The sequence below is a fragment of the Lineus longissimus genome, chromosome 2, assembly GCF_910592395.1.
Source record: "Lineus longissimus chromosome 2, tnLinLong1.2, whole genome shotgun sequence".
NCBI classification, from domain to species: Eukaryota; Metazoa; Nemertea; class Pilidiophora; order Heteronemertea; family Lineidae; genus Lineus; species Lineus longissimus.
Window position 1 is genome coordinate 6,210,426 of NC_088309.1, and position 21,611 is coordinate 6,232,036.

Sequence of the window (21,611 nt, forward strand, 5' to 3'; positions counted from 1 at the left end):
GTGACCAAAATCACACTCTAGAAGTTTACATTGTTGAACCCACCAATACTGAACCAACGACAATGCTACTTTATAGAAAGTATGCTCATGTCATGACCCTGAGTGATAGGTCCGTTCTATCGGCTATTATTATTATATTATATATGGGCCGATCGGTATTCCACTCTACTCGCGAGAAACGTCTTTAAGGTTAAGTCGAAGTGCGATTTGATATAAAAGCACTGTAGTCAGATTTCGAGGAGGATTATTTTGAGCAGTTTGACGGATGCGTGTTCTTTTTGAACCAAAGGGTGTTCAGCCTTCGGCTATTTCTTTGGGACATCCTATTCATGCGACGCCAATCTTCACATTCTGAACAGCACCGGTCGACAGTGACAGTTGGACACTACGACAGGCGCGTACGTTCATTTTGATATACATGTAGTTCTTTTAAAGGGTTGGATGAGACAATCGCATGATCTCGTCCACTTTATAGCCGCAAAACAACGCGATTGTATCGTGCCATCGCAAGCCCTTATGCCCTAAATGTATTGGGGTCCGCTGGGCCTCGTCCCGGAGCACAGTAAACACCAAGGACACATGCAACACGGCAGCCAACAAGAGATCATGACAAAGAATGTCACATCCTCTTGTTGCCAAGAATGTCACATCCTATCCTACGTCGGAGAGGACATTGGACATTCACATGTTTTCGTCCATTTATTGCTAAGTCATTGTAGGCAATACCAATTTTAGGCCCACATACTAATCCCGCCACAAGCTTATCAACCTCAATAACTTGATTTTTTACACTGACACAAATCTTGACTTGTATTTCAGACGAGGACGAAAGAGAGGGCAAGGCGACACCATGAACGCCGGTAGAATATGCCTGGTACTGCTGGCACTCGTGCTTCTGGCAGTCTCACCCACCAAAGGAAAGAAGGTCCTTCTCATAGGATTCCCCTTCACGAGTCACATGAACGAGCTGATGGCAGTCGGTCGGGAATTGGTCTCCAAGGGACACCAAGTTTACGCCATCATGGATGTGAATAAGCTGGGTGAGAAACGATTCCAGGGTACTGGGCTGAAATTCTTGACCTACGATTCCCTGGACAAGGAGCAAAAGGCAATTGAAGAGGTTGAGGAGAAGTGGCCAGAAATATGCTTCCGTACCCAGACGACCAGCATTAAGGCGATGATGGATGCACTGGCGAGTATAATTCAGCCCATTGGGACATACGAATGCTCACGTATGCTCAGTGATGATAAACTGCTCCAGCAAATACGCGATGTAAACTTTGATATCTCTCTCCTCGATGCCATCTATTACTGCAGCTACTTGATTCCGTTCAAGCTGGACATTCCTTACGTGTCAATGGGAAGCTTCAATCATGTTTGGAAGTCACGTCTGCACCCTGTCGCTTCACACCAGCCGTGCAAGATTGAGCGGGACAACAGTTTTACCAACCGGCTGAAACACTTCTTCCTCGGTATGATAGTCGAGCATAATCTTCCCGATCTTTTCATGGATCAGAGTAAATTTTTAGACTACGATACGCCAAGGCCTTACAGTTCCCTTTCCGAGCTTGTTGAAAAGTCGTCTCTGTTTTTAATCAATCAGAATACCGTTGGAAGCTGCGCAGCGCCATCAACGCCGAATGTCATTTATGTTGGTGGTTTGACGAACAAGCCCGCGAAGCCATTGAACGTTGAATACAGCCAAATTGTTGCCGAAGCAAGGGATGGTGTCATCGTGATGTCATTTGGGTCAGGCATGTCTAAAATGCCAAAGGAATTTGTGAGAAAATTCATGTGGGCATTTGCTCAGATTAAACAGGTTGTGATCTGGCGTTTGAAGACGACCTATGATCTTGAAGTTCCACCGAATGTCAACATTGTTGATTGGATGCCGCAGAATGATCTCCTGGCAGACGACAGGGTCCAATTGTTTATAACCCACTGTGGAAACAACGGACAGTATGAAGCGATTTACCACGGAGTGCCCATGATAGGTTCTCCACTCTATGGAGACCAGGCCGACAACGCCGCGAGGATGGTCCACAAAGGTTACGGGTTGCAGATTCAGATCGCTTCATTCACGGCAGAGGAACTGCTTGAGAAAATAAACGAAGTCATTAGAAACCCCAAATATCGCGCCAACATGAAGATAGCATCGAAGATCCACAAGAGCCTCCCAGACCCGATAAGACAGTCCGTCTACTGGATCGAACACGTCATGGAACACGGAGACGGACACTTGCGCACCGTCCTGAGCGAGATGAGTCCGACAGAGTTCCTCATGTTTGATATTTTCGCGGTCTTGTTTGTACTTCTTGGGGTAGTTGCGTTCCTTTTGAAGTTATTGTTATGTTTTGTATATCGGAAATTATCAGGGTCCGGCTCGCTATCCGACAGATCGAAGAAACAAAATTAGAGTGAGAGTCCACGCGTCGGGAGTCATTTTGATTTGAGTGGGGAAAGCACTGTCGCGATAAGTACCGATGTGGCGTTTTTGGTTGTTTAACAATCAAAAAATCAATACCAAAGAGATTAAAAAGCAAAAAATCCTTGGTCATTGGAACACTCTATGATGGGACATTTTAACAGTTTGCTCGCCGCAGCGTTGTGATCAATCCGTATTGATTGAGTGTAGACATCTTTAGGTCACTCGTAGAGACACTACATGTATACATCTGACACGACTGCTCCCCATTAACGACCAAAATGATGTGGTTCTTTCAGGGTAAACGTAGGTCGTTAACTAAGACTTTGACCGCCTGCTGTCTTCTTGTATCACGTTTAATGGCGCACACAATCTCAATCGAAAAAACGTGCCCACCTGTCTTCAGCGTTCTCAAACCATGAGGTGAAAGAATACATATATTTCTTAAAAAGCGAAGTAAATGATGTACATATCGCTCACATTTTGCAAGTAGGTAATCAATTTGTAAAACCTTGTTTTGAAATACATGTACATACAGTGTTTTTGTCAGTTACATTTCTTTGAATAAGACCAGTATCGCACAGTCACAACCTCCCAGACGTGTTCTTACTGCAAACAGGTGACTAAATCAATAAGGCGACAGAACATATCTTTGGCCTATAGGTTAGCATGCTACTTTTTAGGGACACCACAGGTTCGGGACTAAGTCTTTCCTAATCCAATGCAAATGGTGACCGGACTCCGCAAGACGGAACTTTCTAAAGTCTTCTTCAGAAGTTCTGAAGATGTCGCCATGGCGTCCGTAGGAGGTGTCGCATCCCGAGATTCGTTTTTTCCCCCACTCCAACATTCGTCTCAATATGAAGGCGGAGTGAATTGAAAACCGGTTAAACGATCGAGGAAGCAATGGATTCTACATATGCGTTTGAATATTTGGTGAACGGAAGATCTATGGTCTTTAGAAACATACGTAACCCGTTACCATACATGGTAGGACACTCCGGGGAGGGGGACATTTAAACTGTTACACCGACAAGGTCAGCTGTTTAAGCCGTCATTGGCCACCCTGTTCTCGTTTCTGGTGGTCTACGGAGGGAGAGTGCAGTTATAAAACTATATCATCGTGCATCGTGTCATGTTTGGTATCTTATGCACCTCAATGGAACATTGGAACATTACCAAACGGATGATGGTGTCATTACAGCCAATTATGGACAGAAAATTTCCATAAGTACCTCAATGCTTGAAACAGGTTTTTGTGCAATTTTCATCGGCCGTTGATAAATGCCTGTGGGTAATAGTATATACTGCAAATAGTCCGTACACATTGTTTAATATAACGAGGCATTATTTGCGACCAGCATATTCTGGGTAATAACGTATTTGAGTTCACATCTTGTACAAAGAGAAGGGATGGATGTACAAGGACACCGCGTAGACGTGTTTGAGTGAGCTGAATTATCTGGATACCTTTATCAGACGAGACGTATAGGTCTATTAAGGTAAGATCCATTGACTTATTACACAGATCGAAAAGATGCAGTATATCGGGACTGTATATAGGGACTTCTTTTTAGTCATGAAAGAATAGTATTAACGCCGTTCATATTGTCATACAATGTAGCACGTCCCTGCTACAAAAATCTATCGTTCGCTAGGCGCTTCTGCTGAATACTTGAAGCTGTAAAATAGTATCTTTGATAGCAAAGTTATTTTAAGAAGAAAATCAGTTAATCCTCATATCCTCAAAATCCTTTTAAAAAGCTGGTGCCAGGATGTAGCAGACTTGACATGTCTGGCTACTAAACACGCCAAAATGCTTATATTACAACACATCATGCGACTTTCTTAACATAATCTGGTCAAGGATCGATCGTCTGGAGCCCGAGTATTTGTTGATTGACATTCTCTGGTCTATCCTCTGGACAGTCCTAAATTGTGATTCGACATCTTTCCATCTTTGTTGATTGAATAATTGCGACCACTGACATCGACTTGCAGCTTCGGAGCAGGCATGCACGTAAAATTCATTAAGGTCTGTCAAGGTTCACCACTTATGGCAATTTTAATTTCGAGGTTACCACAAAGGAGAAGCTCGGGGAGTGACCCATTGGCCTTTCGTCAACTTTAGTAACGACTGATACCTGACACCAATTCTACGATTATATCAAAGGAAACGCTTGATACTTGCATAAGCGCACATGATATTAAACTGCTTATCAGAGTCGCGGTAGACATAACATATTTCATGATAACGTAGACGGTTATGTGTTTTATGAGCGATATTTAACAAGGATATCTATAATGTTGTTGGTTATAACCTACATACCGAAGTTTATATCGAAAGACCAATAACATCACTACCCATGCACATTGCACATTAACCATAAATAGTGGATTACACCGAATCGTATTAATGTATTCATTTTTATTCAATTATTTGTCTCAAACAAAGAGTATAGACCTTTTCGTAGATATAATGGTCTTTTTGGACAACAGATCTTATGTTTACCTCAGTGGTGGTGACAATTTGTAAACTTCTTATTGGAATATTTAGAACTTTACAACATTTGCGCAGGACTGTGAACTACTTCATGGAAAAATGGGTGAGTTTCAGCACGAATACTCCCCTCCATCCTCATCTAATCATATCTACGCTGGCTACTCTGACTACCCATCGCATGCATATTACAATAAATGAATACAAAATCCCAGATTTTCAGTCAAATCCATCCACTAATATGGCCGCCAGGCGGCCATCTTGAAAATTAAACAAAGTCCTATTACTCCGAAACTGATTATCGGATTGCAACCAAACTTCATGTGATTATGTATCTATGTACTCTTATCAATATCCCTAATTTTCAGTCAAATCCCATGACAAATATTGCCGCCAGGCCGCCATCTTTGTTCATTTAGTGAGACATTTATGTTTATACCTTTATGGTGTTAAATGGAATGGTGATTGTTAACCCACATGTATTCCAAGTTATAGATAGCACCATCTAATGTTGATTATTCTACATGTAGGAACATATTTCAAGTACGTATTGCGTCTTTGGCCAGTAAAAAAATCACTTTCCGAGAAATCTCTAGAAGTGACTATAAAAGAAGAGGGAAGTAACGATATGATCAGTGTGATATGATGGTATCACCAAAAAGCTATTACAAGCATTTCTTAAAAGTTATATCCGGTTTTGGCATACATAGTCATTGTGCCACTGGACAGCCACTCAAAATGACTACCTCCTGGTGGACGTAAAGAGGACAACCAAAGAATTATGATGTAACCAACATTAAATGTAGATATTTTCATTGTCATTACCGAGGTGACCTGAATATTTAATGGTCAGTTGATGGTTTCAGCTGCACATGAAATTATATAAATGGATATATAAATTTTCGGTCTAAACATAACACCAAATTGGCGACAAAATTGCCCCAGCTGGCATGCATGCACATCTCATTTCAGGGTGATCTTCATGGTCTTGCTTGTGAGTGAACATACATCGGGTATACAAGACTTAGTACAATTTATTCAAAGTTGGGTTCGAGTTGTTGACAATCCATTTAGTATACATTTTATATTCTCCAGTATGATTAGCATGATAACTCAATTAAGTAGAGGCCTACAGAATATATCGCGGCCTATACCTCAGATATGAGTGAATATGAAAATGTAGGACTTGTCTCCAAGCGATTTTACTCGATTATCACCGCTTTGTCGAATCTGGCGTATTGTCATAAATCGATTGTAAAACATTTAACCACACAAATCTTCCTGGTTTTTCCCAAACATTTTTTTTTATATTATGAAGGAGGTTGGGCCATTCCTACACGAACGGAAATTTAAAGCAAATGTCGCTTTGATAGAACTCAAAACCACCACTCCTGCAACTTTGAATTCTTCATTCTTTCAGGTAAACTTTCTTACCGAAGAAGGTGGGCCACTCCAAGGACTAACCATGAGCAACAAGGCGCTCAACGTGGATGCCTTGCTCAATATGAGCCCTATCGTCCAGCGGACGGACACTGTCGCAGCAGCGGCGCAGGCCCTCTTGGTCTCTCATCTCAAGAGCCAGAAACATGTTCAAAAGGCAATATTTCCTAATCACAAAAAGGATAAGAATGAGGAGTACATCGCGGAACAATTAGATTGGTTTGACTTTGAGTATTTGTGTACGATATTTCTGACGAATGTGGTGTCGAAAGTTAGGGATAACTATAAGATATATAAGATGGCAAACGGGGACAAGGCCGAGGAACTCTTGAATGAGATATATGAAAGTTCTGACTGGAAGAAGATAGGTAGGTGACGAAAGGAAATGGATAATTGGATTATTCCGGAATGTATCAATGGTGAATTGATGAACAAAAGAGAGCTGTTGTCCCTTGACCGAGTCCGAATTGAAAATATTTAGGGGAAAGATCTTCGTTCCCGCGCGCAGGCTGCGTTTGATGAGTATGTATAAAGGCATTGGTGACGTTTTCAACAGATGAGTGGACAAACTACTTAAAAAGGTCATGGTTTCTTTTACTGAATTCGGATCAGAAGAATATATAGAAAGGGGAAAAAGCTCTATGACAGATCTTCTTCTTCTTGTGAGCATTGGTAAACTTTATGTTACTCATTAAATAATTAGATTTTTGGACCACAAACTGTTTTACAATTAGACCGACAGCATAATGGTTGGAATGTCAGAGGTTGCAAGGGTTCAACAACATTATCTTTGTCCTTGAACAAAACTTTAACTAACCAGTTGGATTTTAGTCTATAATCTTATAGTTTATTATAGTATAAAGATTCCATCTTTCTTTGTATTGGATTCATTTAACAATTTATCATTCTCGAAATCTAGATTATTGTTTGTAGGAAGTGTAATGTGTGCAATGCAACATGGATATTGTGACAAGTACTTGTACTTTGCTCGTACTTTTCTGGTGCCTCAGGGTTAAGAAGAATAAACCAAAGCAAATAATGACATCAAGTCGCTGTTTGTATACATGTCTCAGAAAGATAATTTGTCTTCTGAGCATTACATTTCAAATTACTGTGAGGCGGTCTATGGATTTTCTTGCCAAACAAAATACAGTAGAGCTGACTCAGCATTATTATCTGGACACCACTTCATAGTGAACCCTGTGCCGCAAGGCTCATACTGATACTTTTATTTTCGTTTCGTCAGGGTTTGCATTGTATACACTGCTGTTCCCAGACATCTGCAAGGATCAGAAGACTTCACTGACTTTCAAAGATTTTCTTGAAGACGACAGGTAAGGGTGGTCTGGTACCAGTAGAAATGGATGCAAAAACTACAATTGAGGAGTATTTGCATGTTGGGGAAAAAACCCTTTCTATTTTTGTCTCTTTTATTTCAGGGAAAAATGGGCTTCAGCACTTTCTGACAAAATTCAAGAGAGTCACTGGATTTATGCTATAATGCGAGGCATTGTGACAGGCAGCTACAAGGTGGAGGATTATAGTCGAGATATGAACATTATATTTTTAAAACTTCATCTTCTGGATCCAAAGTCAGTGATGCCTGTGTACCAGTTTCTCAGAAAAGGTTGGTTGCAATTTTGGTCACTTATAATGTCATATACCCTTCCTATCCACGCTCCAAGCAAGCTGCAGTGTAAAGGTATGTTGCAGACGATAGCGGGAGCTCACTCTTCATTATAAACATCTTGATAAGATGGGAGCTATCTAGTGTCAAAAGTAAGAAAATGGGATATCCGACCACAGGTCAGTAGAACTGTGGCGATGTCATTTGATGTTCCACTCAGTGGGTCAAGAGTTACCCACATTTCTTGAACATACATATATCCTTTTAATGATATAAATCAAACAGGATCCATTCTGTGGATTTTGCTGCACAAAGATAGTCAAACTAGGTCGTGTTGTTGTCCTCTGGGAAACGTTTGGAGCCCTAAAGCCTCTCCGATTCAGCAACATAATGTTTTGCTGCACTATCTTCATTGTCAAAACAGCATAATGAAAATATCACAACATGATATTTGGAAACTTTCTTGATTTAAAATCAAATCATATATTTACATGTCCACAATATATAATATTTACAATTCATTGCCATGTTCTTTATTGAAACTGATCACCATTTTACACTTCCAAGTCCTTTTCTCAGTATAAGGGAAAATGACCATAAAAGTCATCAAATGAGGCACTGATATCCATGTAGAAAGCATGCACACATCTGGTCCACAAGTCCTCCAAATGACTCACCACAGTCCAGTCCAAAAATAAGCACCAGGAAGACTACCTTGGCTGCTATCAGGTGTATTCATATAGAGCCAATCAAATGCTTTAGTCCAAGTGTAAAACTTATAGTTTTTCACACCCACTGGATAGCTCTTGTTTTGTGTTCTGAAAAGATACAAGTCACAATTACATCTTAAACTAAATGAATTTATAAACCCTTTGACCATTGAACAGTTTGGTCACTAAGATACCCAAAGGATAATAGACCTTCCTGTCTTTTTTCTTTCAGCTCTTCCAGATCTTCATTTACAGCTCGTAACCACCGACTATCTGCAAGCGCCGTTAGAATGGACGTTGCTGAAAGATGACGTCATGGCAGCAATCAACAAGCCTTCAACAGCAAGGGACACTTCTCACATTAGCCTCGTGGACAATGACGAGGCCTACTTTGGACTAGACATAATATTTTTCATTTTGACCGATGCAAAACCGCTGGATTTATATACTGGAGAGCAAGCCGATAATCGGAGGATTTTGAGTAAAGATAAATCATGCCAGATATTGTGATACCTGCGATTTGATAACATGACATTTGGAGTTGGAATCTAACGAACAACAAGAAGAGATACACATGTTAAACGGGAAAGCCCGGTACTAACCTTACCACGTTTGTGCTTCATTTGGGATGATACCACTACCAATGGTATTACACGCTCACAATTGTGGAATTATCTTGTTTTCAATAGCCTTAAACAAGCAATGGGAAAGAACTTATAACCTGAACTACAGTGACAGGGAAGAGACAACACCTATGTGGTTTCCCAGCATTTGCTGAAGGCACAAAGCTAAATACAGTAGTCGTACTTCCACCTATCAAATCCCTGTGTCTTTTGCGCTTACACCGATGAATTGCCGTGTCTAAATAGATCCGCTTGTCAAATCCCCGTGTCTATTAGCCCCATCGAGCTCGATGGGGCTAATTTAGACCCCTGTTCAACACGGGTTTTTTGATATGTGGAATCTGAATAGACACGGCAATTGCAAGTTCTAAGATCCGGCGACAGATGGCACGGTGTAGTTGCCTCGGTATTGCGCATGCGAAATTCCCCTCCAACGGGAAAGAAACACAGGTGAGCTCCCTACCTACATCGCACCTGTCGCCGGGGCTATTAACCATTATCTAACACCACTGATAGGTGCAAGTGCGCCCCGGGTTTTTTGACACACGGCAAAGACACGGGTCTTGAAAAAACACAGGGTTTTATGATAGGTGGAACTACGACTAATATTTAAGAGTGTTCAGTGAGGATGTCATCTACCTTACAACAGAATGTGAATGTACAACAACAGATTTGTTGTTACTTACCTGAAAAGCGGTTTGTGCCGGACTTAACTCTTTGTTGAAATTTATAAGGACATCAGGAGTCATGCTACAAAAACAGAACGTGAAATTACTATGTGAATTCAAAATACTGTTAGCGACAGCAATGCCATGGTTCTGAGGTGTATTAACGATACATTTATGTGTGGGTTTGAAACAAATGCCGAGAAGCAGCTCGGGCGAGCTTTCCTCCTCATATGTGGAGCACATCCTGGGAAGATGTCCGAGATTCATTTCAGCTGGGAAGGAGACTTGGCCTGAGGAACATGCATGACCCGCTGCTAGGAAAAGTAGAACTATGTCTGACAAGACCTACCAGTCTAAGGTTTGTCTCATCTTCTTGTTTTCATTCTTCAAATCGGACAGTTCCTAAAAAGAGGTTTGTTATCATTCAATAAAGCAATCTAAACATACCTGTAGGCCTTATATTAACTACAACCAACAATTTTAACAACAGATACATGTTACCCAAAATGAAAAAGGTCAGCGGTTTCTCAGTCATGTAACTCATCACAGGCAAAGACCACCTGCATTAGGGTTTTCTTTTAAGACAGTCACAATCGAATAGACAAGAAAACTTTCCATTCATACCTCCGACAAATGCTGTTTAATATGTTCAAGAAGTATGACTGCTTTCTCATGTTCTGTTTGTGCTTCAGAATCTTCATCCTGCAAAAAAGACAAAGAGTGTATATTTGTTATTCATATAAGAATAAAATGTTTTGGTACAATTTAAGTCACAGACATTGTTCACTTCATGTAATCAGGCGCCTCAAAGGCTAGAGGTTAACACGGCTGGATACCAAGCAAAAGGGGTCAGGTTCGACACCAGGGGAGTGAACCCAGGACTGTATTTCTGGATGAATTGGTAAAGCTTTTGAGGAGTGAAATTCCAGGGTCTTCCTAGTCCTTCAAATGAGACCTAAAACCGAGGTTCCTTGTATCTGGAGTCTTTGCTCAGATAATTAAAAATTTCATAGAAGACAGGATCTACCTCCCCAGTTTTCTTCTGACAAGTGGTTTCAATGTTTTCCTTCACGTCTTCTGTGAACACTGCAAACCTTTTCATCAATGCTTTGTAGTAAACCCTGATTTCTGGGTGGTCCCTGCAGAAAAAAACAAGACATTCATAGTCTCGTGTTCTTGGACCAGGCTCCAGGCAAACAACATCACCATGGTCACAGAGCCAGCGGCACCCAGACCCAGTCAGGCCAGTGCACGGACGACACATGTAGTGCAGTTTAGCCCAGGGCTAGCTACAATACATCCAATGATCCATCTTTTTCTTAAAAATCAGGCATTCTAACCTCTGAGATTGGGCATGCTTTTGGGAAGATATACAATTAATTAAAAATGAATAGATTTCTTTCTTTGTTGCCGAGATGAGTGTTGTCACTGCATGCCCCTGCAAGTGCAATGCATGTTAGCACAAACAACCAGTTTCCGGATGCAATTGTTCTAATTCCAGACAGAGGACCACTCACTGCACTTTGACATCATTACCTATATTTCCTCGGAAAAAGCTCTACAAACTCTTCGAACCCTGCACGACTGGAAAGAAATGGGTGCTCCCATTCTTCCAAGGAATTCAATACGAATCTTGGATCTTCTGACATTTCGCACAGAATTTTGGAATTTGCAAAATTCGTTGATGTTGTCGTGTACAAGTTTATTTCTAAGCTGGCCGCACACTCATCAAAATCACGGTACATTCTAGTATTTAAACGGGAATTCCATCATGACGTCATTTTGCTGGAAACCCCATCGTACCATTTTATATATCTTGTCATGGTCATCATGTCGTTTCATGGTCATCTTTCACGATTAACTTGTTTACTTTAGTAAGAATGCAATGGTAAGGGATTTTCGAATATTTCAGCGTTTCACTGTCGCCTGTTAGAAACTAAGAAGTACAAAAACTTGATGATGATGATGTACTGACTGACTGACAGTGACATGCATGCACAGCAATGAGTTTGAGTAGTCATGGTGATGGTAATCATCAATCATGACATTATGGACATTATTGATGGTTATTGTATAAATTGAGATTATCATGGTAGTCCGTCCAATGCGGTAGTGGCTAGTGGTAATTTATTAGTTAGAGACAGGCCATCTGCGCATCTGCCCACTCGGGGCACTGCTTTCCCCACTCGTCAATGAATATTGAATGGTTGTCAATACCGGTATGCCTGTTGTTTGTGCTTTCAGGTAAACCAATGGTGCTTGAATCTGCCCTGGATCAGGAAGGACTGATAATCTCAACGTCACGCCATGCCATGCGGCTTTGGAAGCAACATAAATCGCATCGCTCCTGAGCCTGGTCCATTCGAAGGGTATGAGCTTGTAGAAATCCGTCCAAAAAGAAAGCTGCGTATCCTTCATCTGAACGAATCTCCACGGGAAGAAAAGTGGATCCAGGAAAGTGAGAAGCATGCTCGAATTCGACAGTTTTTTGAAAAGGCAGGAAGTATTGATCGACATGTCTTCGAAGGGAAGGAAGGCATGTCCACTCCAACAAGTACCAAATCTAAAATGCAGAATAACGTGGAAAGTTCTCGGGAAAACTTTGCGAAAGCGAAAGAGAATGGTGCTCCCAGAACGATGCAGGATTATGTGCTGAATGAAAGAGATGCAATAGGAAGTTCAGAAATCAAAGCCAGCTTCCCTGGAGAGACATCTGATTGTAAAGAGGGCCGATCAAGTTCAACGTCTCAGGAATTCAGGAATAGTCCGTCCAATGTTTCTAATAAATCTGATCATTCTCATGATTTCTTACCTCAGAGTTTGGGCAAACATGTTCGTTTAAGACTTGATGTTCAATCGGAAGATAGAACTGGAAGCAGTTGCGGTGGTCAGATTATACCAAATGAGAATACTGTGATATTTTTCTTCCATGGAGTAGGCGGGTCTAGTGATATGTGGAGGGCGCAGTTGGACTACTTTTCCGGTCTTGGATATGAGGTCGTTGTTCCTGATCTTGTCGGCCATGGCTTGAGCATGGCACCGGATGAGCCTGGTGCTTATGAGTTCAAAGAGATTATGTGGGATTTGGTTGCTGTTTTTGATAGGTACTTCAAGAAGCAGAATGTGATTATAGGACACTCTTATGGGTAGGTGTGAAAAGAAGAGTAAGTCCTGGTCAAAAAAATTCATTCATACAATGCACCCTAAGTGATGAATCAAAAACTCACTGAAATGCCTTTTAAAAATCTTTAAAACTGTGAAAATGAAGAACGTGACTGATAAGACACTGGTACAGCTGTAGGTCAAAAGCCAGAGAAAACACAGTTTATGTCAAGTTTCTCTCCTTTCAGGTCTTGTTTTGCCACAGTGGTCTCCCGTATGAGGCCCCGGCGAGTGTCCAAGCTGGTGCTGATCAGCGGTGGGGGTCCCACTCCCCTCGCTCCACAACCTGGCATTTTCTCTCTTCCTGTCTGTATGCTTGAATGCATCAAACCTTTCTTAGTTTGTAGTTTTAGAAGGTGAGTTTGTTAGAAATCTTGAAGTCTTGACTTTCCTTTGAGTTATTGTGCTGAGCAGGTGTTCATCCACCTTTTGTCACTCAATTCTTTCTGTAATATTCTTCTTCTTGTCCTTCATTCCCTGCATCTCTACCTCAGGAACGCATTTACTGCCAAGAACAGGAACCAGATCACTGGCGAACAGGCCTTCGATATCCCAACATATGTATTCCGCTATATCATGCGTGGCCAGGATTGGTTGGATGGGGACGAGGTGTTTCACCGATTGCTGAATGTTGCAACACTGCTGGTCTATGGTGCCAAGGATCAACTGGTTAGCTTGGAGGATGAGCAGGACATGGAAAAGGTATGTCTAGACTAAGAGTAAAGCGCACCCAACTAGTTGTCCGAGTAGCACATGGATAAGGTCAATGTTTGAACTAATAGAATGCACACTTGTCACTTGTGAGATGATGACTTTGGTCCCTGGGGACCATCCATCAGATAACAGCAAGGGCAACTTTGGAAAGCTCTCTTTCAAAGTGGAAGCCAAATACAGGTTAGGGTTAAATGCAGGATACCATGTGAGTAACATCCTCAGTAAATCAGGGGTTTATGTTCATTTCTTCAGCCCTGCACACAAACACCTGAATCATTTTCCCTCCTTCACTGAAGTTCTTGTGCAAAAGCATTTGCGCCCAATCAAGATTCTAGGAATTTGATCAACGTTGTAGCAACGATATCCAAACTCAAATTTTCATTTCATCTTTCTTCTTCTTCAGTGTATTGCCGGCTCTAAACTAGAGGTGGTCGAGGATGCAAGTCACATGGTCATGATAGAATCTCCCGACAAAGTCAACAGTCTCATTCATAACTTCTTGTTGGAGGACATTACTGTAGAAAACTACCAACTTGTTATGCACAGCCAACCAATAGTGTCTGCTCGAACTAGGAAGAGTTTGCCAGATTTAGGAAGTACAGTAGAACCTCCTTTAGCGGACACCTCTCTACTAAGGACAACCTCTCTATTAAGGACACTAGTTTTGGTCCCAAATTGGTTGTTGCCATTCAATTTGACCTCTCTTATCAGGACACCTCTCTTTTAGGGACAGCACTTGTCAGTCCCGAGGGTGTCCTTAATAGAGAGGTTCTACTGTATAGTATTCTAGAGAAGTGGGTAACTTCAAGGCTTGAAGGTAAACTGGCAGGTGATTTGAATGTGGATGGGTAGGTAATGTAAGGGGTGACTTAAAGGTAAACTGACAGTTGCCTGAAGGTATAAAACTGACCTCAGTGTACATTATTTCATATGTGGGAGTATTCCCTGTTATATTTTTGTGGCTTTTTCTTACATGTTTATACATTTTCAACAATACATTTTGTTAGAACATAGTTTACGTGATTTGTAACACAGTGTGCTAAGTAGACTCATGGAAAAATCTTCCATCCAGGCGATGTTGGCTTGTATTGCATATTGCGTTTAGTTGATTAAGGTGGTCAGTATATAGTCAATATTTTCATTCCACTCAAATTCTTTTATCGTTTGCATGCATTGATCCAAGTCAGTAGCAGACGACTTGTAGAAATCCATCATTTAGCTGTTATTGGTTTATCCGTAACGTTTCAAAGCTTTTCTTGCTACGAGCCAAGCCAATATGATTCAAACGTAACTGTCGTTCATGAGCCCATTACAGTGTGTTTATCATGGCTGCATAGGAATTGTGATGAGAATTTTATCTGCCTGATTGAACATGTTTCATTATGACAAACACTGATCGATATGAATGATGTGGGTGAATGCAACTCGATTCCATGCATAGTTTATCGTTTTTCGTTCAAGTTCAATTAGTGGTTGTTTACATTCTGCTATGTAGTTTCAATTTCAAGGTAACATGTAATTTTCTTTTGAAAATGCATTCAAAAACCTTGGGAGTGAGTTTATTGGCTACATACATGATATATCAAGGTGGCTGTCCTCCAAACTTGTTAAAATTAGCAGGTATTGATCAGCATCTTGTTGCCATGACAACTTACTTGCCTACTGAGATACACTTGACGCGATGCCCTATTGTCAAGTTTTGGAAGTGGGTGGAGTCATTGACAAAAAATTTTTTTGACTCTAAAAGGTACATGTTTGTATCATACAAGTGTGTTTTCAAGTAATTTGGCTGGTTGCAAAAAAACTCAAAATTAAATTTTTAAATTATTAATTAACCAGACAGAATTCTGCTTTGTGGTCACAATTTTTACTTTTGCTCTGACTATGTATATACTATATGTTGGAGATATCTATTTTATAAATGGGCACTAGTATGATAAACCCATCAGGTCTTTGGAGTTTGGTCTTGTTGTATATGAATGTACATGTACCTTTGTATTTTCACAAATGTTAAAAAATAGTAACTTAGCTGTAATAAATTGACCCCTGACATTAGTAAATTATAGCATTATTTTTTCTCTGTGTGATATCTCTTTATGCAGAACAGAAAAGAACCCTTTCATTTTACAATTCATCATAAATAAAAGTGGAACCATCCTTAGCCAACACCTCTGTTAGCAGGATGTCCTCTCCAGTATCAAAGGACACTGATTTTGGTCCCACACTGATCAGTTTCATTCAAAATGACGTCGGTAATCAGGAAACCTCTATGGAGTGTTCGTCAGTCCTGAATAGAAAAGTTCACCTGAACATGCATGATGATGCCCATCATGTGTTCTATTCTGGGGGAACGATGAATTGTCCAACATTGTTCCCAAGTTTACATTTTACTGATAGCCTGTCAACAAATTCAGTCACCCAAGGTCAATCATTCTCCTGCCTTGAGGACACTGTCCTGTACACATTTCGATGAAATGATCCTGCTGCTACATTTCCCATTTGACTTGAAATATTGGTCTCATCTCGGGACCGACTGCCCCATTTATGGCCTGTTTCTCAAGAACACCTTGCCACATGAAAGTTTCCAATGAAGGTTTACATGCAGCTAACCTTTTCCGGCAAATCCATTCATAGCCATGTGTATTTTCTTGAACCAGGGTATTTTAATGGGAGCTTTGGGGGTTCAGAATCATGCTGAGTCTGATTTTCAGCAACCAATACAAAAACTCAATCAATACAAACAACAAAATATTCTGTAACAATAAAAGGTTTATTTGCTTAACAGTAGAGTCAATGATAACAACAGAACACAAGAATTGGTAACCTCAGGGCAAAATTCAGAAAACGCTTTAACATGTTTGATACCAAGTTCACACTCCCCTTTGGCTTTGTCTTAAGCAATCTGAACATGTACGCCCAAAAAACTTTCCACATTCCTACTCTCATCAAGGCAAACCAACAGCAATCTACTCTATACTCAGTAATTGGCATCAAGAGGGCCGGGCCTACGCATTTCCTTGCCTTTACAATATCACCTATTGTAGAGACTGCTTTTTCCTCTGTCTCAAAATACATTGGTGCTCAGTTGTCGAACACGTGAAGCAGAGCTTGACCTGGAAAGAGAGAAGAAATTACAGAACATCAGAAGATGAAAGCAGATATGGAACTGTTCAGAAAACAGTTCAAGGTGGTCCCCTTCTTACCAAGTCTGCAGAGAGTTTAGATCTGAGTTGGTGGATAAACAGGACAGTTTCACATTTAAGGTGCCGTACCAGGTTGTATGAAGTGAGACAGTGCTTGAAATCAGTCCAGAGTTGGCCAGTATATTTATCCAAAATATCATTATATGTGGGTGCGCTAGGAGAGGGACATTTTGGCAAGGAAATAGGGTCTCGAAGCCCAGGAATACGAGATGGTTTGGAACCGTGTCTTGACTCAGTCATGCTCAGAGTTCAGGATCTCAATTCTCTGGGGGCCGGTATTTTAGAGTCTTACCAACTAGAGCCATGAGACTAGATCTTTCAGCCAGGTTCTCCTGCAGTGCTTCCATCAGTAGGAGATACCTGAACAACGTGTCTTTGGGCCAGGCGGTATCGATGGGATTCTTGGATATTGTCTCCAGATTATCACTCACTGTCTTCTGCCAATCTGTGATAAAAGAGATAATTCAAGTTCATATCACACCTTCTAGTCCTATGATATTTAGGAGGCATGACATGAACTTGAATTAAGCAGAGTTAAGGATCATAAAAGCTGGGAAAAGACCCACTCAAAAATTCTGGTATTGCCTGATGTTGCTCTTACCTGTGCAGCTTTCTGTAGCCTGAATAAGAATCTGGCTGACATCTTTCTGGTATTGGCTCATGTGAGGTTGTGTCAAAGATGATGTCATTACACGCCTGCAAAACGGAAGCACATGATTCAAGACACATAATCCAAAAAAAATTATAATGCCAATTTGAGGCCAGGATTCGCAAAACAATTAGTTGACTTAGATTTAAAGCTTACTTTGATCCTGCTGGCACTGCCGAAATGGTGGAGAGTCTTCTACTGGTGCTTGGAACTGTAAGATTTGGCGTCAAGAGATTTGCTGGTGCTAGGTTAAACTTTGAATTGATTTTTGAAGCATCATCCTTGGACCAAGTCTTTTGAATTTGTTCATCTTCTTCCTCTAATTCCTCACCGTCTGCTCCTCTGGAAGAAGGGTGTGTTTATTGTTACAAATGCAATGTCAGTTTCAAATATGACAGAGGAGTATCAAAAACCTGAATTTCAGGATGCAAGTGGATTCTTTAAGGTTAGATTGGTTATAAATACACCAACTTGAGGTCTGACAGGGCAAGGACCTCTTTCTCCTTAAGTCCTCATTGCACTCACTTTCCTCTGCTGAAATTTTGCTCTTGCTTCATGAGTTCTTCATTCAATTTCTCGATCTTGAGTGTTTGTTCTTTCATTTCTTGGATCTCCATAACCTCGTGGAACAAATCTGCTCGAATACTTTGGAAGTTGTTGACTGAAAAAAAACAGATTTTTTGTCCTATGAAAAAACAAATGTACCAGTAAAAAAGTTGTTTAATCTTTGCTGCTCTTGCAATGAGATGACTTAAACCAGGAAAGCTCTACAAATATGCTGCAGTGGATGATTGTGTTGAGCTCTGAATTTCCAGTACAGGATACCTTAAGTCATGTAGTTGTGAAAACATACAATTATGGTCAATTTCTACATACCCATAATGCCAACAAATATGTTCCGGAAGACGAACGATCCCATCAAGACCCAGAAGATAATGTAGAAGATGGAACCAAATGGATCAACGACCTGCATCATTTCTAGGAGGATATCATGCCACCTATCTAAGGTCAGTAGCTGAAACAAGCAGGCAAACGCACTCGGCAGAGTCCTGCAAAGACAACGATGCATCATTTTTTTGGCACAAATAGTGGGCGTCGCCAGGACTTCCAAAGTTGGTCCTTATTTCAAGTCGAGGATTTTCTTTATCAGTTTCAACGATTTTTTCCCAAAAAGGGTTTTGGCACTCCCCCACCAACACCTTTGAAAACTGTAGTTGAATGGTAAAGGTAAATAAACTCTTTTTTTAACAATATACTAACCTGAAGTTGTAGTTGAACATTAGACCAGGTCTCTGGGAATGGGAATAGGAGTCAAAGAAAATCACTCCAGCAACGGCCATGATGTACACGAAGGTGGCAAGAAGTAAGATGATAAACAACATAGCCTGGAACGAGAAGAGGGGCGGGCTGATAACAATCCAACAAAAAAACTCTAAATCTGGCAGGGCTGTATTCAACTTTTTGGTCCTGGGCCTCTCAGGAGGGGGACCTCTGCCTGGAGGGCAGTTGCTCCCCTGCCCTACCTAATTTAATCTAGCGTTTTGACAACTCCAAAGCAGCAAGTTTGGATTAATGAGGTCGATATGATGTATATAATAGACCATCTTGTTGTGTCACATTAATGGCAGGCTCCCAAGCCAAGTGAACTTCTCAATAAACGTCATTTCACCTTAAAGGCTTTGGCCACTGACAGGGCAATCAGTCGAACTTGTCGGAACCTTGTAACCATCTTGAGTGATCGGAGAATCCTGAAGCCTCGCAAATTGTTGATGACGGTGATGTCAACTTGGCCAGCAGAAGATGAGCCATCAGTGTCAGTGAATCGCATGACCTCTGGCACAACGGACTGAATAGAAAATAATGAACATTAAAAACAAAGGGAACTTGAAGCAAACAATTAAAGGCCTGCTAAGTTCATTCAAAAATTTTAAATCTTAAATCGAATTTGAAAATTTCACATTGTGTATATGGACTGTATATATATTTAAATAATGCCATTGTGTAGACAGATATACAAATATTATAAATACCAAAAATGTCACTAAGAAGTCAAAGATGTTCCATCCATTCAGCCAGAATAATTTGAAGTTATCCATCCATTTGAGCACTATTTCCAGCACAAAGACGAAGAGGGAGAAGTAGTCAAATATATCAAGCACAGTGTTTAAACCTTCCAGACTTTCGTCACGCACCTCATTCAACTCTGAAAAAAAAGTCGCAGACAAGATCATAATACCTATAGCTACATTTTAAATTTCCATCATTTTTCAAATTTGACAGAATACGTTATTTCCTCTTGGTATGACTTTTCAGTAATGTTGCTTTCCAAAACGAACAGTTGACTGAAAACAAGTACTGAAACTTTTCCAAACCTGCTTGTATACCCAGGAGCAAAGAATTGCCCAAGATGACTGTCAGCATGATGTTCTGAAACCATCCACCTGGACCAGTGTTAAGGAATATAATTGTACAAAGGACTTGGACTTCAAAACTTCCGTCAATTAATAAATTATCATCCGAAATAAAATTGTCAATCATTTTCTTCAACTTTTCTCACATCAAGAAGTCACCACTCAGTACAGACAAAAAAGATACTCTCCAAAACCCAGTTGGCCCACATGTCAACCGGCGGCAAATGACTATTCTTGTTTTTCACTCGGTTCTTCCTCCGTTCCACCCAAGTAACTTGAGCTTTATTTAGGCAGGAGTAAACTTGGAATCTTACAAGGGCGTTCTTGCCTTCTGTCATCATACGCTTCAGGCCTTCTGGCTCTGAAAAATTAACACACCCACAAAGTCAAAGTAATTTTTTAAGAATAAGAAATATGTCAGTGTCAATAAATCTTGGATAAATGACAATCACTGTATCCAATAGCCTGGAATCGTTTTTTTAAGGTAAAAATCTATGTTACCAGGTGCTCAAAATGTCTCAGTTTGTTAGCCAGACGACCCAAATATTTCACAATGTAATAATTCATGAATTAGTTTTATAAAAACTGTTGGGTACAAATTAACTTAACGATGAACAAATTCAGCAAGACCCCAGATTGATTGTCAATGTCGTTACCTGTCACTTCCTTTGAATAATACTTCGGTGTTTCAACAGTCCCTTTTTCATCAATGGTTTCCAATAAATGGAAGTCACTAATGAGCTTCGAACGGAATAACTCTGCCCGATCGGATATCAAACCAGTATCACCACCTGCCATGGTCGCAGCATGCATTTTGAAGCATGCAAGTTGATGCTGAATCTATATGTTATCCTTAGACTTTGTCATATGATTTGACTACTGAGGTTTAAAGGTCACTCTTATGGGCAAGCCATTCGTTTCCAAATTCAAAAGAATCTGCAATGACAATTGAAAATATTCATCAAATCAAGTTAACTGAGACTGAGACTGAGAGAGGCTAGAGACAGAGTCCGAGTGCCTGCGAGGTCTCTCAGAGTCTGACTTGACTATGAATATTGAATATGTGACATCACTGTCCTTCAATTTCTTGTACACAATCAAAAATGTACCAGAACTGACATACGTAATGTGAAGATAATGCGTGAAGTGCGCCATTATCATGTTTTAATTTCATGACCAAAAATTTCAGGATTGCCATACCACCATCATGAATGTACCAGTCAAGGCGGTACTTGCCAAACATTCACCTCATACGTACAAGGCGCAGTACTTCTGACATGTCTGAGCCAGTGTTCGGTTGCGTGCCCCAACCAACAACTTCGCACAAATATTTCTCATATCTTAGACTACATCTTCCATACAAACTAAGTTAATTAATTGAAGCATAATTATAACTTTATTTCAAAGTAAATAATTTTGTAGTTTGGGGCAAGAATGAGCCATAATCTTGCAAAAATACCTGCGAGAAACGCAAAACTT

The 21,611-nt window shown here is 40.5% G+C and overlaps 5 protein-coding genes across 8 annotated transcripts; 3 read left to right on the top strand and 2 right to left on the bottom strand.

Moving 5' to 3' along the window:
- Nucleotides 1-129: 129 nt before the first annotated feature.
- On the top strand, nt 130-2,967 carry LOC135503602 (UDP-glucuronosyltransferase 2C1-like). Of its 2 annotated transcripts, none has more exons than XM_064797230.1 (2): nt 130-398; nt 820-2,967. In XM_064797230.1, the coding sequence occupies exon 2, from the start codon at nt 851-853 to the stop codon at nt 2,414-2,416; it is 1,566 nt and encodes a 521-aa protein (XP_064653300.1). In that variant the 5' UTR covers nt 130-398; nt 820-850; the 3' UTR covers nt 2,417-2,967. The 2 variants fall into 2 exon arrangements, with proteins under 2 accessions (XP_064653300.1, XP_064653299.1); XM_064797229.1 differs by having other exon boundaries at nt 130-394.
- A 770-nt stretch (nt 2,968-3,737) lies between these two features.
- Nucleotides 3,738-10,752, top strand: LOC135503614 (uncharacterized). Of its 2 annotated transcripts, XM_064797245.1 has the most exons (6): nt 3,738-3,927; nt 4,502-5,031; nt 6,346-6,733; nt 7,612-7,699; nt 7,805-7,992; nt 8,935-10,752. In XM_064797245.1, the coding sequence occupies exons 2-6, from the start codon at nt 4,930-4,932 to the stop codon at nt 9,210-9,212; spliced, it is 1,044 nt and encodes a 347-aa protein (XP_064653315.1). In that variant the 5' UTR covers nt 3,738-3,927; nt 4,502-4,929; the 3' UTR covers nt 9,213-10,752. The 2 variants fall into 2 exon arrangements, with proteins under 2 accessions (XP_064653315.1, XP_064653316.1); XM_064797246.1 differs by lacking the exon at nt 4,502-5,031.
- Nucleotides 8,089-11,652, bottom strand: LOC135503620 (uncharacterized). Of its 2 annotated transcripts, none has more exons than XM_064797254.1 (6): nt 11,530-11,652; nt 11,021-11,132; nt 10,618-10,695; nt 10,343-10,395; nt 10,012-10,075; nt 8,089-8,810 (listed from the first exon to the last, which is right to left on the bottom strand). In XM_064797254.1, the coding sequence occupies exons 1-6, from the start codon at nt 11,640-11,642 to the stop codon at nt 8,769-8,771; spliced, it is 462 nt and encodes a 153-aa protein (XP_064653324.1). In that variant the 5' UTR covers nt 11,643-11,652; the 3' UTR covers nt 8,089-8,768. The 2 variants fall into 2 exon arrangements, with proteins under 2 accessions (XP_064653324.1, XP_064653325.1); XM_064797255.1 differs by lacking the exon at nt 8,089-8,810 and adding an exon at nt 9,305-9,392.
- Nucleotides 11,653-11,791: 139 nt separating this feature from the next.
- Nucleotides 11,792-15,914, top strand: LOC135503604 (protein ABHD8-like). Its single transcript, XM_064797233.1, has 5 exons — nt 11,792-11,881; nt 12,238-13,139; nt 13,344-13,511; nt 13,650-13,857; nt 14,273-15,914. Exons 2-5 carry the CDS (start codon nt 12,301-12,303, stop codon nt 14,594-14,596), a joined length of 1,539 nt encoding a protein of 512 aa, XP_064653303.1. The 5' UTR covers nt 11,792-11,881; nt 12,238-12,300; the 3' UTR covers nt 14,597-15,914.
- Nucleotides 15,915-16,752: 838 nt separating this feature from the next.
- LOC135503607 (cation channel sperm-associated protein 2-like) lies at nt 16,753-20,435 on the bottom strand. The gene is made up of 11 exons (XM_064797237.1): nt 20,317-20,435; nt 20,094-20,162; nt 19,752-19,924; nt 19,391-19,567; nt 18,982-19,106; nt 18,598-18,770; nt 18,247-18,382; nt 17,878-18,063; nt 17,674-17,768; nt 17,365-17,517; nt 16,753-16,982 (listed from the first exon to the last, which is right to left on the bottom strand). Exons 1-11 carry the CDS (start codon nt 20,339-20,341, stop codon nt 16,951-16,953), a joined length of 1,344 nt encoding a protein of 447 aa, XP_064653307.1. The 5' UTR covers nt 20,342-20,435; the 3' UTR covers nt 16,753-16,950.
- Between the last annotated feature and the right edge of the window lie 1,176 nt (nt 20,436-21,611).

Coding starts and splice junctions, on each gene's coding strand:
- LOC135503614 (XM_064797245.1), top strand. CDS start 4,930: ATGTTTACCTCAGTGGTGGTGACAATTTGTAAACTTCTTATTGGAATA. Junction 6,734..7,611: donor TTCTGACTGGAAGAAGATAG/GTAGGTGACGAA, acceptor TCGTTTCGTCAG/GGTTTGCATTGTATACACTG. Junction 7,993..8,934: donor GTACCAGTTTCTCAGAAAAG/GTTGGTTGCAAT, acceptor TTTTTCTTTCAG/CTCTTCCAGATCTTCATTTA.
- LOC135503620 (XM_064797254.1), bottom strand. CDS start 11,642: ATGTCAGAAGATCCAAGATTCGTATTGAATTCCTTGGAAGAATGGGAG. Junction 10,396..10,617: donor TTAAACAGCATTTGTCGGAG/GTATGAATGGAA, acceptor ACCTCTTTTTAG/GAACTGTCCGATTTGAAGAA. Junction 10,076..10,342: donor ATGAGACAAACCTTAGACTG/GTAGGTCTTGTC, acceptor CTGTTTTTGTAG/CATGACTCCTGATGTCCTTA.
- LOC135503602 (XM_064797229.1), top strand. CDS start 330: ATGCGACGCCAATCTTCACATTCTGAACAGCACCGGTCGACAGTGACA. Junction 395..819: donor ACAGTTGGACACTACGACAG/GCGCGTACGTTC, acceptor CTTGTATTTCAG/ACGAGGACGAAAGAGAGGGC.
- LOC135503607 (XM_064797237.1), bottom strand. CDS start 20,341: ATGTGGGCCAACTGGGTTTTGGAGA. Junction 19,925..20,093: donor GCTCCTGGGTATACAAGCAG/GTTTGGAAAAGT, acceptor CTTTTTTTTCAG/AGTTGAATGAGGTGCGTGAC. Junction 18,064..18,246: donor CAAAATTTCAGCAGAGGAAA/GTGAGTGCAATG, acceptor CCCTTCTTCCAG/AGGAGCAGACGGTGAGGAAT.
- LOC135503604 (XM_064797233.1), top strand. CDS start 12,301: ATGCCATGCGGCTTTGGAAGCAACATAAATCGCATCGCTCCTGAGCCT. Junction 13,140..13,343: donor ATTATAGGACACTCTTATGG/GTAGGTGTGAAA, acceptor CTCTCCTTTCAG/GTCTTGTTTTGCCACAGTGG. Junction 13,858..14,272: donor ATGAGCAGGACATGGAAAAG/GTATGTCTAGAC, acceptor CTTCTTCTTCAG/TGTATTGCCGGCTCTAAACT.